The sequence below is a fragment of the Falco rusticolus genome, chromosome 1 (assembly GCF_015220075.1).
Source record: "Falco rusticolus isolate bFalRus1 chromosome 1, bFalRus1.pri, whole genome shotgun sequence".
Lineage (NCBI taxonomy): Eukaryota > Metazoa > Chordata > Aves > Falconiformes > Falconidae > Falco > Falco rusticolus.
Window position 1 is genome coordinate 103,982,446 of NC_051187.1, and position 15,592 is coordinate 103,998,037.

Genomic DNA, 15,592 nt, shown 5'->3' on the forward strand with positions numbered 1-15,592 from the left:
AAATACTAATTGGAGCTTTTGTTCATTAACAAATCTTCCCTGCTGGTTTCAAACAGGGATATCTGAATTGCTATATTTCTGACCAAGGGGCTTTAAAAAGTAAATTAGAATCCTGGCATTTTCTCTGCACTGTCCCAGCTGCTTTTTTTTTTTTTTTTTCCAGTGGGACCCCTTGACTATGCAAACAATGCAGCTTAGAGGACAAACTGATTTTAAAAAAAAGATAAATTCCATCATTCCTATAACATTGGTAACACCTGAAGGATTTTTAATGCATCTTCTCACTGTCCTACTAGGGAGAAGGAAACAAAGCCAGACAAACTTGCTCTGAAACGCCCAACTAAGGAATATTTTATTTGCAGAAAAAAGAACTAAAGGTTCCCTGTGTAGCCGGTTTCATTTGTGGCTGTGGACTTCTCATGCTCCTATTGCCATGGTGTCTGGGTACTGGCACACTCCAACTGATGAACTAGTTCAGCCAACACTTACACTGCTTCTCTGGCTGGAGCAGCCTTCTTGAATTCAGCCAGACAACTGAGACAAAAAGCAAGGTTCAACATGAATCAAGCTGATCAAATTAGACCTTAAGGCCTCTCCTGCAGCCCGTCAAGCCTGCCACGGGTGACTCTGGCCATGCAACAAAACCTCTGAGCCATATGACAGGGGGCTGATAGGCAGAATCTCCACTTTGTGTTGCATTCTGCATCCTTTCTCTGTATGTTTTTGGCTATATAATCTGTGCTTAAGATGGTTCTTAAAAGCTATATAGAGAATGACAGGGAGGCAGCATAGCCTGTGGCTATGATTTCTGTGGCAGGACGTCAGGTCAGCTGGCTCTGAGGTGCATCTGCAGAGCTTCCCCCCCTGGTGAAGCTCCCCAGTGAGACCAAAATGGGTTTCCAAAACCCGTGTTTCCCTGGGACAGAGACTGGCAGCTCTGTTGGTGAAGGAAGCAGGCTGAATTACTTTGTTTTGGAAGAGAAAGAAGAGCAGGGAAACCCAACGGGTGGGGTGGCCATCAGCTCAGTGCCCAGTCTTGTTGCCACCTCCCCTGCTATGACTCCTGCAGCAGCCCAAGGCATGGGAAGGAGCAGAGCGAGAAATGAGTGCCTGGAGCCACCTGCCTACACTGCAGGGCTTGGATTTACTCTAAACCCAACGTGCAGCCTTAGCCTCCCCTGTAATGAAGAGAGATTTATTGTTTTCTCCTTGCGGTTGGTTTACTGAAGCTGTGCTGTAGAACATAGACAGCATGCACAGAAATTCAACAGAAATATCAGAGTTTGACTTGAGGAAGACTTTCTCACATTCTAAGATTAAGCAATCTTCCGGGAATGGATAATATGTTAAGTAAAGAAGATATATACATCATTTTATCTTACTGTGCAACCACGTTATAGAATGTAATGCATGTACATTTATGACTATTGACAGCAGCAAATGTATATGCAGGTGATAATGGGATCTATCAGGTTAAATATCACATAGCTTCTCGATGAGATTTTCCAAAGCAAGTGCATTGCTAGAAACCGTTGTCTCATCAGTGTTTTCTGCAATATTTGTTGTACATATAATATAGCCAGTGTCAAAGAGATTCCTGAGCGTGAAGCAGAATCTGCGGCACATATTTAATTGGAAAGTTAAGTCTAACCGTGGACACACTGACAGTGCTGGGAAGAAGAGTACAATTTGCAGAGGCTTTCAGTGATGAGTATTTTTGTTCACTTCATATCACATGATATATTTTTATATTAATTTTCTATCTTTTTTTAAATTTTATTTTCAATCAGGTAAACTTTTAAAAGCTGAATATATCCTAAGCAGCCTTATTAATGACAAAGGAGCAACAGGTATGTATATCTTTCTTTTCCAATTTCATAGTTGCTATTTTGTGGGATTTTTTAATACTAGTTTTAATCACATGAGCTTCAAATACAGCCAGTCTGACCTCAGTAATGACTCCTTACATCATGTGTCTCTTTTCTGCACCATTCTTTGCTAAAATGTGGAAACTGCGACCTTTTTTTAAAAAAAAAATTCCGTAATTCATCCTTGTATGTTTTCAAATGGGTGGGAAAATATTCTGGATTGGCAGCCTTCCTACTGATTTCTCTGCCTAGAGAATTTTAAAATGTGGATCAACTAGGACAACTCCCTCCCCTTGAAAAAATCCAGATTGTTAGAGTAATGCTTATCCTCCAAATTCACACTGTTTCTATGGACTAAATGAATTCTTTATTCTAGACCTGAAACAGACTGCAGGGCAATTATTTAGTATCTTTTGGGGTTAACTAAAAAAAAGGGAGTGAGTCCTGGTTCTTACAGCACTTTCTTTTATTGCTGAATAGATGTGCAGAACTGTAAAAATGGGACCATTCCTTAATGCATGATGACGTTTGTAGAAATTAGTTGGGTTTTTTTTCCTTTCTGTCAAATGACTATACTGCTGGTCGTGTGGCTTGTTTCAGATCTGAAGGGATGTGTAGTATTTCCAATGATAGGAATTAATTAATTTTGACAGACATCCATAATTATTATTTAGTCATGGTTTTGAGACAATGTATTTCAGGGGTTTATATCTGTTCTCCATTTTCTTAGCCTTCAGGGTTTATTTAGTCAATACATTCAGGTTTCTCTACAACCATGTAACTCTGGCAATTTAAGAAGCCTGTTTTGGGTCTTGTTGGTTTGTGAAACTGAGGTCCTCATACAAGAAAGGCCTTCATGTGAGAGGGCTTTAAACAAAACACCAGCTATCACTAGTAGAGTGGAACTGGCTATGCAAAACATTGCATTTCACCTTCCTTGGGATTATGCTTTTCTTTTAAGATTATTTTCATAGTATTCAATTATAATGCTTGTTTGTTTAACATTGGAGATGTGTTGTTGAACAGATAATTCATGCTGAGAATTGCAGTGAAATGTTCACAATGCTTAGGAAAACTTAGTGATTTTATTTCATATTCTGTTCTGAAATCCAGTATAGATTTGAGAATGAAAGACTTTGAGTAACTAATCGTGCTGTGTTAACACAAAAACTTTTATTTTATTTTTCATGAGATACTGATACCTGAAAAGAAAACATATTTTGCCAATCATTAAAAGTATTTTGCTCTGCTGTATGTATATATTGATGGCAACAAAGATATGCCATATTAATAGTTTTGACTGGGTTTTAGTGGAACTCTGTACAATGTTTATATAAAATGACTTTTTCATTACTTCACAGAAGACAGGCACCTTCCACTTTTTAGATTGTTTTTATGCTCTATAGCTGTCACTCAAGCTACATACCCATACAGCTGTCTACTTATATTCCTTAACACGCTGCCACTTTGTAATCTATCTTAACTGTAAGTCCTGACTCAGACCAGCTGAATTCAACGAGGAGAACCCTGGCAATTTACTGGGATTTAGGTTACCCTCAGAGGCTTAAAATGATGGCAACATTTTTCATTCTTTACTGAGTTTTTTCGTTCTTTCTGCAGGTACCTGGAAATATGCTAAGGAAAGCGACAGGATTCTCGTTCAGTCAGTCTGCTTACAAATCAGAGGACAGATTCTGCTAAAGCTTGGTAAGGGTTTTTTTTTCTATAAATGTCTGCTCAAGGTTTTTCCTTATTTTTTCTTTGCAGTCAAGCTTTAAGATGGTACATTTGGCATACGTCAGAGTTTTGGCTTGTGTGGAACACCTGCTATGTCCATATGTCCATAACACAGCCACAGAGGTTGAGTTGTACACCCCTCTGCAGCCAAGACTTAGAGCCATGTACCAAGCAAATGCATTTTAGAAATTATCATTTTATTACTAATCTGACCAGCAGTTGAGGAGCATTCTGAAATGTTGTTCCTTTTTCCCTGTGCTACTCCGCGTTTGCTGATGCTTTTCCCAAATTGACTGTTCTCAAAGGCATGCAGTAGTTTATCACAGGTACATCACAGAAATTTTCTCTCTTAGGACAAGAAAATCCCTAGTTTTCAGCATGATGGGCTTCTGTATTCAGGGATTGGTACTTGAGGCTAACAGCCTGAATTTTGTCGGTTTGATGTGACCTTTCATCTTCCATGACTGTTGAGCTGAAGTCTTTTATGAGCATAAAATGTGCATGTTTATGCACAGCCAAAAGCTAAAGGAAAACAATAAAAGTTCAGTGTCACCGAAGCAAAAAGTGCTTGTGGTATGGTTTTATACTATTTTGAGGGCTCCTGACTCAAAGAGATGTAAAATAAACTATGGAAAGTCATCTGTAGCTGTAATCTGACTATTTTTCTGATTTATTTCAGGGATGTGGTATGAGGCAGCAGAGTTGATTTGGGCTTCAGTTGTGGGTTATTCCAAACTTCCTCAACCAGATAAAAAGGTACAATTTCCTTTTCACTCTGGATGTCCTTGCCAATCTAATAATCGTTCCAGATTAGCTTTTATTTACTTCAGAAAAGTCTTTTAGCAATAATATTTCAATTATGCACCTCAGACAAAGTTAACATGCAGGACAAACATTCTGGCCGAAGTCTGTATTGCACATTGTTTCCGCATGCATGCACAGACTTAGGGACACCTTTTTTCCTGCAGGGGAATGAAAGTAATAGTTTTCATTAAGCAGAATCATCTGAAGTGAACCATTCACCTAGGATGTCACAGGTGCCTCTGACAAGGACAGACTAATCCCAGAATGCAGCCATAGATTTTATTTATCTATTAGGACTAAGGCTAATTTTTTTTTTCGCGACAGCTACCGTATCTGTCTTTAACACCTTTGTGAGGCTTGGCTGCACTAATCTCCCACTGTAGAGGAAGCAACAGTCACACCATGTGTCCGTAGCTAAACAGGAATGTGAACCTAAGTCCTGCAGGTCCTAGGGTGGTGCTTTAAGAAGTTTTGTAATTGTACTCCGGCGTAAGATACACCACAAAGCCAGACCTTGTCACCTCTCCTCTACCATACCTTAAAGCTTGACCTCAAGCTCAGAATGTTTCTATAGGAGCAAAGATGTGCAGTGAATTTTGCGGAGAGCGTACAGATACTTCCCACCATTCTTAACTATTTAGCTGGACAGACCCTTAGCTAGCACATATAGATTAACTCTTCCAGAGAGACACAATTAGCAAGTTCATAGATCTATATGTTACATGTTCATGGCTCATTTTTTAATTGGTTCTGTAGAACCAATTACAAATTACAAAAACCAACCTAATTATATCAACACCAAGAACTCTTCACTTTTGTCCAACTCTTGTTTGTTTGTTTTTTAAACAGTGCAATAAGCTCAGGAAGTGTGTTAAAAAAGATGCTTATTTTCTTAGGCTATGAGTGATGAGCATTTATTACTTCTATCATCTCTCTAGACACCTTCACCTTGGATTTTTTAGAAAGACTGGGATCAACCGGCCAGTTCTTAAACATAATTTTTGGGTTTCTGTGGTCTTTTCTGAAAAGCAATGGTAAACCAGATTGAGTCTTTTTTCAGATATAGTTCACCAAGGGCTTTTGGTGATACCACGAGACTTTGCTTTTGCTGTCACAAACAGCACCTTGGGAAAATGCAGTGCTGTTTAAGTTGAAACCTAGAGTTAGTGGTAATAGGGATAGCTGCCATTCATGGAAACTCATATATATCCACCAGGCTACACTTTCTGCAGGTTGGAATTAATAAAACCCTACCAAGATGTTGTCTTTGAATTTCTTAGCAGTGCTTCACTTTGGATCTTATTTGTTTGTTTTGGGTTTTTTTGTTATGTTCTACACAGAACCTACTTTATTGTGAGCAGCAAAATTCAAAACACAAAGGGAAAACCACTATGATAATTTTCCATTTCTCTTTCAGGGAATTGCTACTTCCTTGGGTATTATGGCAGACATCTTTGCTTCCATGAATGAGAAGGATTATGTACGTTTTAAAACCAATGCCAATATTGACCTGGTAAGACTTGGTTTGGTATTTGTGTGTGTAGATTCTTCAGATGGACTATGTATGGTTGTTCCAAATTCACCTGCACTTTGTTTTTCCTCCAGTTCCTCTCCTGTGCTGAGAGGGCTGAAGAAACTTCCATTGCTCTGGGTGAAAAAGTTCATTGGCGCCTAGAAAGAAGGATGCCTTGCTTCAGGAAAAAGAAAACATTAATAGTATTTACAGAGTATGTAGTCTGTGTAATATATAGAATATTTATAGGTCAAAAAGTGACATGTCAATGGTAAATCTGAGCAAAAAGGCTCCTGCAGAAACAGACCTGGCTGCTGTTGTTTAAGATATGATGTCCCGCTCTATCAAGACTCAAGGGTCGCAGAGAGCTCAGGGAACCTACAACAGTCAAGAAAAAAATGCTGTGCTGTCTTTCTTCAGTCTAACAGCATGGCTTACCAGGTAGACCCATCTCTTTGAAAAGAAAGCTTTTGAGGTGAGGTTTCCCTCTTGTTTTTCTCATTTCACTAGAGCCTTCTCCGAGAGTTCAATCATCGCTTGCTATCAGCTGCTGAGGCCTGCAAACTAGCAGCAGCCTACAGCCAGTACACCCCGCTGTTCGTCCTCACAGCCGTGGTAAGCATTGGTTTTAATTCTGAAAATATTATTTGTATAAGACAAGAGTCCAGGCTATTAAATTTGGCTCTAATCCGGCTTTCAAACATTGCATCATACAGGGTGTTTTGTCTGTGTTGTGGGTGTGATGCTGTATGTTGCTCAGAACTCCAGTTGGGAGCTAAGCAGATGGGTGAGAAGCAGTATCTGTCCACAGAGCGAGGATGGACTTTCAAGCCCTTCTGGTAGTGCTGCTTCTCATATAACTGCAGCTATATTTCAAAAGAAAAAGAGCAAGATTATTTCCTCCAGGAAACACAGCAGCGGCAGTTAGAGCTGATGTTTGCTTCAAATTGTAAAAGGGAAAGAAACATATTTCCCCCCCCTTTATTTAGCTCTGACCTGTGGTCCAGGCTTTTAATTCCTTCATTCCTCTTTCATCCCCTCCCAGAACATCCGTGGGGTGTGTTTGCTGTCCTATAGTCACTCCAAGGACTGTCCCCCAGAAAAGAGAAAATTCTACTTGTCTGAAGCCAAAGAATCCTTTGAGATCGGCCTTCTCACCAAGAATGATCAGAGTCCTGTCACCAGCAAGCAGGAGCTCCATAGTTTCATTAAAGCTGCTTTCTGCCTCACAACTGTGCATCGGTGGCTCTATGGGGAGAGCGAGAAACTCGGTGAGGTAAGTCAACTCTGTAGAGAAGCCATGGGAAAACTGCACTCATACAGCACTTCCGTTACAGAAGAGGAAGAGAAAGGAATGCTTGCCAAAGAGATCATGGCTCTGATCACAACTGTGAAGAAGCTCCTGGAGGTGGAAAGCTTCCCTAATTCTGATGCCAGGTCTTATGTTCCAGACAGTTACAAAGGCACAGTGGAAAAACCTATCCTGCAAGGGGAAGCCAACTTTGAGAAAATCCTTGCCATGCATTCTCAGCATCATCTGTCAGTGTGTGAAGTGTTTGAAAATACTTGCAGGAGTCATAAAACCACAACAGGAGGAACTCAAGTGGGAGCTTGTATCACAACCTTAAGAACAGAAACCAAAAACATAGACACTATGTGTACTGCTGAAGAAATAGTGTACCAGAGGAAAGGCGCTATGGAAATGCTGAATTCACCAACAGCAGGAATTATCTCAGAGAGACTCAGTGGCCAGAGAGATAAATGTATTGGTTCTGATGTGATGAAAATTTCCATCACTGAAGGGATTGAGCCATTAGAAGTAGAAATAAATGATGAAAACAGTGTTTTCAGCAGATGGCGAAACAGGAGTCAAACCACTACTTCAGAGAGCTCTTGGTGCAAGCTGTCAAAATCAAGTCACTCTTCCAGCTGGGAGGAACTAAACCGTAATAGCAGTAATGAGTCTCCCAGGGAAGGGCAGCAGCAGGAAAAGGGCTCAGCAGAGGAGCAATCGTGTACAAAAGAGTCCAATGAAAATGGTCAAGCTGCATACTTGCACTCATTGCCTCCCAGAGCCTGGCATTCTTCTCCTCCAGAGCCTCTGCGTAGCTGTGGAAGATCTCCTCAGCCTTCCTTAGCGGTAGATACATCTCTAGCTGGGAGATTTGTGGAAAAGGCATCTCTTTGCAGAGAAGAGCTGTGGGAGGAAAGACACCAAGGAAGCAGCTCTTTAGAAAAGAAAGCAAGGGAGGTGAGCAACATGGTTACGTCACTTTCCACCCCTTACTCTGTTGCTACCAGGCCCGAGGAGGAGGAAGAGAAGGCCTCCTCCTGGGTGGAGCTGGACTGCAGGAGCAAGGACAGCAGCAGGGAGGGCAGCGATGGCAACACTGCATCCCGACCCCAGGGCCCGTGTGCGTGGGTCCACCCAGAAGGAGAAACTGCAGACAGAACAGATGATTCCTCGTTTGACGCACATCTCCGAACAAATGGAGGTGCTTCAGTACTATCGACGAGCATTGAGTTGAAAAGGGCCAGCGATTCCTTTGTGCATGACAGGCTGAGGAATTCTGCCGTGGTGAGACATGGATCTTTCAAAGTGCCTGAAGTTGATGCCCAGGCAGAAACTGCAGATTACACTGAATTTGATTTAATCAGTACTGGAGATTCAGGAAACAACTATCCTGCGGCATCTGTTCCAAAGTATCAATCAACTCCCAGTACACCTGCAGCTTTGCCCTTGCGTAGAAAGATACCCATAACCAAGCACTTTGACTCTGCCACTACTGAAGAAGATGAAGAAAAGTCTCAGGACATGGTGAGCAGCAAGAGACAATCCAGTTCATCTCTGAGTTCATCATACAAATCAGCACAGGTGCCCAAGAGTTCCCCTGAAAGTTCATTTCTGAACTCAAGGGGGAGTGGTTTTGTCTTCATTCCTGGCAGAACGAATGAAGAAATCCTTGATGCTCGATTTCTGAGGGATGATGATTACATGCAGCTTCTGGCAGGAGTAGAACATAATTGGCTTGTCCAGAGACTGACGCCTACTGGATTTTTTAAGTCTAAACAGCTTCGTAAAGCATACTGTAAGTTTCCACACAGCAATGGGCATTTTCACACAGCAACAGGTACTCCCACAGAGAACAGTCTTGACTTAGGCTTTTTAACACAATGTTTCAGTCATCATCTTAATTTTTTGTTGTTTTATGGGGGTTTGTATAAGGATTTTAGCAATGGAAGAACACTTCCTTGAACCATTTTCTCCTGTTCTTAAACTTACACATTAGTGACAGCTTCATGGAGGTGGGCTCCATCTCCATGCCTGCTTAGTCTCTCCTGCTTCAGTCCCTTCGTGCAAGAGGTAACTTAGGTTGCCTGAACTCCCTGTGCCAGTTCATCAAGCCTTTTCTACCCCGTTACTTGGGTCTCTGGCTTTGTTGCCCATTTAGATTCCACATTTCATCCCTAAAAACTGTGTATTTAAGATAATGATTATTAAGTTAATCATAAATAACAGCCATACCTTAATATGCAGACACTTGATCAATATACTAAGAAATACAGAAGGTAGGAGCCACACCACTGTGGGCTTGCCTCATTGAGCTCATTAAGTAAAACCCACTTAGGGCTCATCCCATCTTGCATGTCTCAAGCCTGTTTAGCAATTTTTTGTCCTTAATGTATAATATCCAACTCTACACCTAGATACATCTTAGCGTATCTTTTGTAGCCCCATAGTTTGCTTTCAGAGAAGCCTGGATATCCTATCTCCTGGGTGCTAATTATTTTGTCCCTTAGCACAGGTTTAGAGCAGCCCTGTGGGATTGTCCATTCTACTTGTGTTGTTTTCTTTTTGTAGCTGCTCTTCTTTTAAAGTACTCGAAGAAATCAGGTCTCTGGACAGGCCAAGAAACGGCTGTATTCATCGGGGACTACCTGAATGTGGCAAAGGAAGGCAAACAGAGAAGTGCGTTTTGGATACAGTTCCTGCACCAAGAAGAAATCCTGGGAAGGTATTGACCAAACCAATTTCTGAAATAAAACGTATATCCATGCTACTTCTGTGTAAATATGAATGAAAATTGTGTGATAAGATTAATCTTATACCTATGATTCAGCTAGTCTAATGCCTTGTTAGACAGTAGATTTTACCAAGTATTTTCAGAAGGCAGTACGACTTTTTACTTGGATATCTACAGAAATCATAGTCATAACAGGAGAAGATTGTTTCTTTAGTCTGTTTCAACCTAGTTTACATTTGGTTAGATTTTGGCTGATTTTCTGTGGCAAGAATGCTTTCCCAAATCTTTTGGGCATTTTGTCAATCCTTGCCATCACTCAGTGCAACCCTCTACTCTAATTTCTGGGAAGAAAAAGCTACTTCACTGTTGTCTTCTAACTGCCATGTTAGTGTTCATTTGCTCATGACAACTCTTAGGCCTGACTTCACCTTTGTGCTGGGATAATCTCATGGGAGCTTAAATGTTGCTTCCTCTTTATGTGACTTCCGGCTTTCCATTAGAGATTTTGCTCTCTCTCACACACACACACAACACTTACAGGCAGAAAGGTGTTTCAGTTGCTTTTCTTTAATTTTAGCAGCACGTTTATGCAATCAGTGCATCTGCTCTGAAAGCAGGATTAAAATCACCTATTTGCTTCATAAAGGCCTCTGCACCAGAAGAGCTCTGCTAACTGCACATTTTGGATTGTTATTAGAAGTAGCTTTTGAATTATAATGGATTAAGAACAGTATTTTAAGCACCTCTGAGTTGGGTCTCCCTTCAGAGTCAAGAGTTGACTTTAAAGATTCCCATGTTACGAAACCCCCATCCTGAGATTTGATTCATCAGTATAGCATTTTACACCTATAAGAGCTATAAAAGAAAAACCCCACAACTTTAGTCACCACCGTTTTAAATGCAACACCGACAGCTGGCTTTTCTCCTCAACAGCCAAGCTCTGCTTTGTAGTTGTTTCTATATTGCAAACAGGGCTTCCCAAGTGCAGTCTGCTGCAAACTTGACTATGGCAAACACTTCTCTTTCTGTTTAGGTATGTTGGGAAAGAATACAAAGATGAAAAAGGACTTCTTCATCATTTCAGTGATGTGGAACGGCAAATGACTGCCCAGTACTACGTGACAGAATTCAACAAAAGGCTGTATGAGCAAAAGGTTCCTACCCAAATCTTTTATATCCCATCTGCAGTACTCCTGGTAAGAACTGTATTTGGATTTTAAAATGCTAACAGTTAGGCCACTGTAGCTGACACGCTGTCATTCATGTGATCTTACCTGGTAGCTGCATTGGCTCATTTCAGGACAGAAGACATCTACCCGCAGAGCTACAAGTTCGTGGGTGCACTGGCAGAATAGATGCCATGTACTGTTAAAAGTCAGAAACTCACTTGTCAGTGAAGCCCAGGAGTTACCCAGCCTTTTATATCACCTAACAGTACATGAACGTCTATTTTCAGGGGTAGTTATGAAATCTGAGCAGTGAAGTTGACCCATTTTGAGCACAACAAAACATCTAAACTTCACTAGAACCCAGCAAGTGAGGTTCTTGCAGAAAAGTTGATTCACTGCAGGACAGCTCTGAGGCCTTTTCTGCAGGATGCTGAATTTCAGGAACACAGGAGTCAAAAGTAGCTGCTCGTAACTCATCAGGACCAGTGCCCTGATATCACAGGCAGCAACACTGCGTAATCCCTTTTTATGCTCATTAAGCCCTATCTTAAAAGCAGCTGTGGGGTTTTTTTGTGTTTTAACCTTCATGAATTCCAAAAAGAAATCATTCCAGAGCTGCTCTCTTGGTGTCTGGAAACTTTCTGCTATTTTTTAACTTAAAATCAGTCAATTTATGTTTATTGTCTTTCTCACAACTTCTTTGAGGCCTAGATTTAAGGAAGGAGCAGCAACAACATCCCCTCGTAGCCTCTGTTCTCCAGGCTAGGGAAGCCAAGCTCATTTTAGTGTCACCTCAAGACACAGGTCTCTCTTCCCTGTTCATCCATGAAGCCCTGAGCCTGCTTTACGTTGAATTACCATTTCCTAAGTATTAATGACAGAATTGCACCATGTTCCCCCAAGACTCTTCCACAGCTTTTGCAGGGGCAATAGGAGTCCTTACCCTTAGCGAGACCTGCATTTTTCATCACCGTATCACACTGACAGCTCAGTCATCCTTCAAGTGGCCATCACAAAAAGCTCTTTTCCTCAATAACAACCCCTTAGCATAGAACAGGCCACCTTTAAACCAGGTTCAATTAACTTGTTGACACAACCTCACTACCAATCCAATGCCCTATAGCCCGCTCCATTTCCGCTTGTCCCTGATGGCACAACCAGTATCTCTCTCTCCAACTGTGTGGACTGTACTCAGTCACGAGAAGGAAATGCCCGTGCAGGAGCCCTGTCTGGGTGACCTGGCACAGAGGTTAATGCTGACATCCAGTCCCCAGTGGGGAAGTAAAGGATCTTTTCTTTATTCTTACACTTAACTTTCAATTTGACTTGTGTTTCAAATACGGAGAGCTACCCTCTATGGTACAGAGCTGAATTTGCTGTTTCATTATGAGTAGGTATATGATAGCATGCTATGGATATTAATATTTCTGTTAGCCATTCTGACACTGGGTATGGCTCTATGCCACTCGCTAATAAGACCTAATGAGAGTCTGGCATCAGTACTTACAAATCTGACTAAAACAGCCCTCAAAACCTCCCCCTTGTTATTTACACACTGAAGAAGGACCAGGTGCAGGTTTAGCCAAATCTTTTCAGCTTTCTAGCTTATTCTTTAGACACAGTCTCCTGAAAGAAGTTTCCTATTTGCTGGACAGGCTAGATATTTATAGAACTCACTGCCCATGTAGTTTGGCCAGTCAGGCTGATGTTGTATTGAATCTTGTTCCACCCTTTGTTCTAGCTAAATATGAGCTCCTCATCTAAACAGCCTGTGTTTTGAATCACCAGTGAGTTAACATGGACACTCCTTCCATCTGTCTTATGACGGAAAGTTATAGGAGGAAAACCAAGACTTCAGTTAGAGGAGCTTTAGCACCCTTGTTTTTACATCCCTGCTTGCATGACTCTCATTAACACGCTCTTTTCAGATACTGGAAGACAGAACTATAAAAGGATGTGTGAGCGTGGAGCCCTACATCCTTGGGGAGTTTGTGAAGCTGTCCAATAACACAAGGGTTGTAAAGAATGAGTACAAAGCCACAGAGTACGGTCTGGCCTACGGCCATTTCACCTATGAGTTCTCCAATGGAACAGATGTTGTTGTTGATCTGCAAGGTTTGTATTACAGGAAACTTCATTTCTCGTGTGTCCTCTCATGTTGCAGAATATGCTATATAAAAGACGTACTGACTCTAAATGACATAAAGGGAGGGAGGGATGTGCAAGTATATTTTTGCCTTGAGCAGTACTCTTGCTCTCCGCTGCATCACAGCAAGAGCACGCAAGCCGCCTGCTCCCTGGTGTGCCACAGCTTCATGCCATGGAGTACTCTGCATCCCATTACACTAAAACCAGTCTGCAAAGACGTGTCTTGTGGAACCATCTAAAGGAGAACCACTGAAAGAGGCTGTGGGTTTTGTCACGCTTCCCCCTTCCTAAAACTGGGAAGCCTAAGAAAAGGTCCCGTATTCAGCTAATGGCTAATTGAGCTCTTTGGTTAAGAGTTAAAAGACTCAACCTTTAGCATACAGGTATCTTTGGGATATTAATTTCATTAAATAATCATTATGTGCCTCTTAGGGTTCTGCTTTTGCTGACATAGGGTCAAACTGGGAATCACTGCAGTGACAGTAACAGAGCATGGGCTGTGCCAAGCAGGCAGTCCCGAGTACGGTCTGTCTCAGGCTGTGATATGCAATACCAAGATGTGTCCTTTCTTCCACAGGCTGGGTGACAGGTAATGGGAAAGGCCTCATCTACCTCACAGACCCCCAGATTCATTCTCTTAATAGCAAGGATGTTTCACACTCCAACTTTGGGAAGAAAGGAATATTTTACTTCTTTAATGATCAACATGTGAAGTGCAACGAAATCTGTCGCTGCCTTTCTTTGACAAGACCCTCGGTAGAGCTGACAACGTAGACTTGCACAGGACAGTCACACAAAGAATGGTGCAGAAGCTGGGCAGTATATTATCCTACACACCTTTAGGAGCATATTGTCTCCATGAGAACAGAGACACTGAGACAATACCCATGTGAGTTGGGTCAGTCATTATCTCCACAAGTTTGGCAAGTTCTGGCCTTTGCATCCAGGCTGGTAATACCATGTTACCAACTTGTGTACCATCTGAACCTTGTGCACTTATAGCCGTCTGTAATAATTAACAGAAGAATGTAAGAAGAGCAAGAAAACAGGCTCCCAAATTCAGCTAGAAGTGTACTACAGGACTGTATGAACTTCTAATCTATTCAGACCCAGTAAGGGGAATAGGCACCATCTGCTCTTTGGAAATGGAATATGAGATAGAGTGAGACAGAAGCAGGGAGTTGTATTTCAACCATCTGTAGAATTTTCAAAAACTTCTCTAAATGCTTCAGGGAGCAAATGGTAATGTTTTGATTTGCTTAAAAAAATAACAGTTCTTTCAGGGGTGTGTGTGTGTATGTGCATACGTGACCACACAATATCTAAACAGTTGGAAATATGGTTTTAACTTTAACAGCCAAGAAAGCTGTGCTGCTCTGCAAGGGACAAATAGTGTTCTTGAACCAAGAGATGCTTTACACGAATAATTTAGGACTGCTACATTTCACAAACTCTCTGAAGACTTTCTCAAAGAGAAGAACAGTTCTCACTTAAGGACAGCACATCTCTTCTGCCTGTAATGAAACTGTGAGCACCGCAGATTTGGTGAGCAATTCCATAACTGATTCCCACAGATAATCTTACGGGACATGAGTGTAGCTGCTTGTACAAAGGAGCATTTCTGGGGGGAGTCCAGCATCTAGTAAGCCCAGAGAAAGCAGCCTCAGTGCCAGTTTTGGTTCCAGCTGGGCAGGCAAATCACCCCCCTGCCTCCCTTTGAGCCTCTGTCATCCAGCCTCAGAGAGCTGTGAGGTAGAAGATGTTCACAAACGAGGGGTGCCTTTCTCAGCCGAATTTCCAGCAGAAGCAGACAGCAGGAGACTTGCAGTTCACTGCCAGTGGCAAGGACGACGCATCCGATGGGTTGTGCCTCAGTGGTGGTGGAGGCACAGCCCGCAGAGCTTCCAAGCTGCTGAACATCCCAGAAAATACATTAATGAGAGTAAAACAGATGCCCAGTAATACTGAAGCGATACTTACACACTTCCCCTACCAACAACCCACACCAAGATCCTGATCCTCCCACCCCACCCCACTCATAGAGCCAAAGACTACAAATTTGTACTTCCATGACGGGAGGTTTTCTTGACAACTCTGCCTGTGCTGGGAACACACTTTACTATCACACGTGCAAACAGCTGCACATAGTCCATGAACTCCAAATTTTAGCAGTATTTTTGTTATTCTTTGTGCTTGTTCTTGAGCACACTTGGAGAGCCCCTGATTTTTAACACCAGGACCAAACAGCCTGTGGTGTGTATGCTGGCCACATGCTTCGGTAGTGCCTGCCTGGGTTAGAGGCAGCTGCAGCCTTTTACTTTTTATGAA

General features: G+C 41.9%; 1 protein-coding gene across 1 annotated transcript in view; it reads left to right on the top strand.

Moving 5' to 3' along the window:
• The window catches only part of ALPK1 (alpha kinase 1), a 48,422-nt gene extending 32,830 nt beyond the window's left edge, over positions 1 to 15,592 (top strand). The window contains exons 5-14 of the mRNA XM_037393248.1: positions 1,791 to 1,850; positions 3,489 to 3,575; positions 4,285 to 4,361; positions 5,827 to 5,922; positions 6,433 to 6,537; positions 6,968 to 9,011; positions 9,785 to 9,938; positions 10,981 to 11,143; positions 13,045 to 13,231; positions 13,842 to 15,592. Of these exons, the coding sequence (XP_037249145.1) occupies positions 1,791 to 1,850; positions 3,489 to 3,575; positions 4,285 to 4,361; positions 5,827 to 5,922; positions 6,433 to 6,537; positions 6,968 to 9,011; positions 9,785 to 9,938; positions 10,981 to 11,143; positions 13,045 to 13,231; positions 13,842 to 14,038 (3,170 nt within the window). The 3' untranslated portion in view covers positions 14,039 to 15,592. The remainder of the gene's footprint in view (positions 1 to 1,790; positions 1,851 to 3,488; positions 3,576 to 4,284; positions 4,362 to 5,826; positions 5,923 to 6,432; positions 6,538 to 6,967; positions 9,012 to 9,784; positions 9,939 to 10,980; positions 11,144 to 13,044; positions 13,232 to 13,841) is intronic.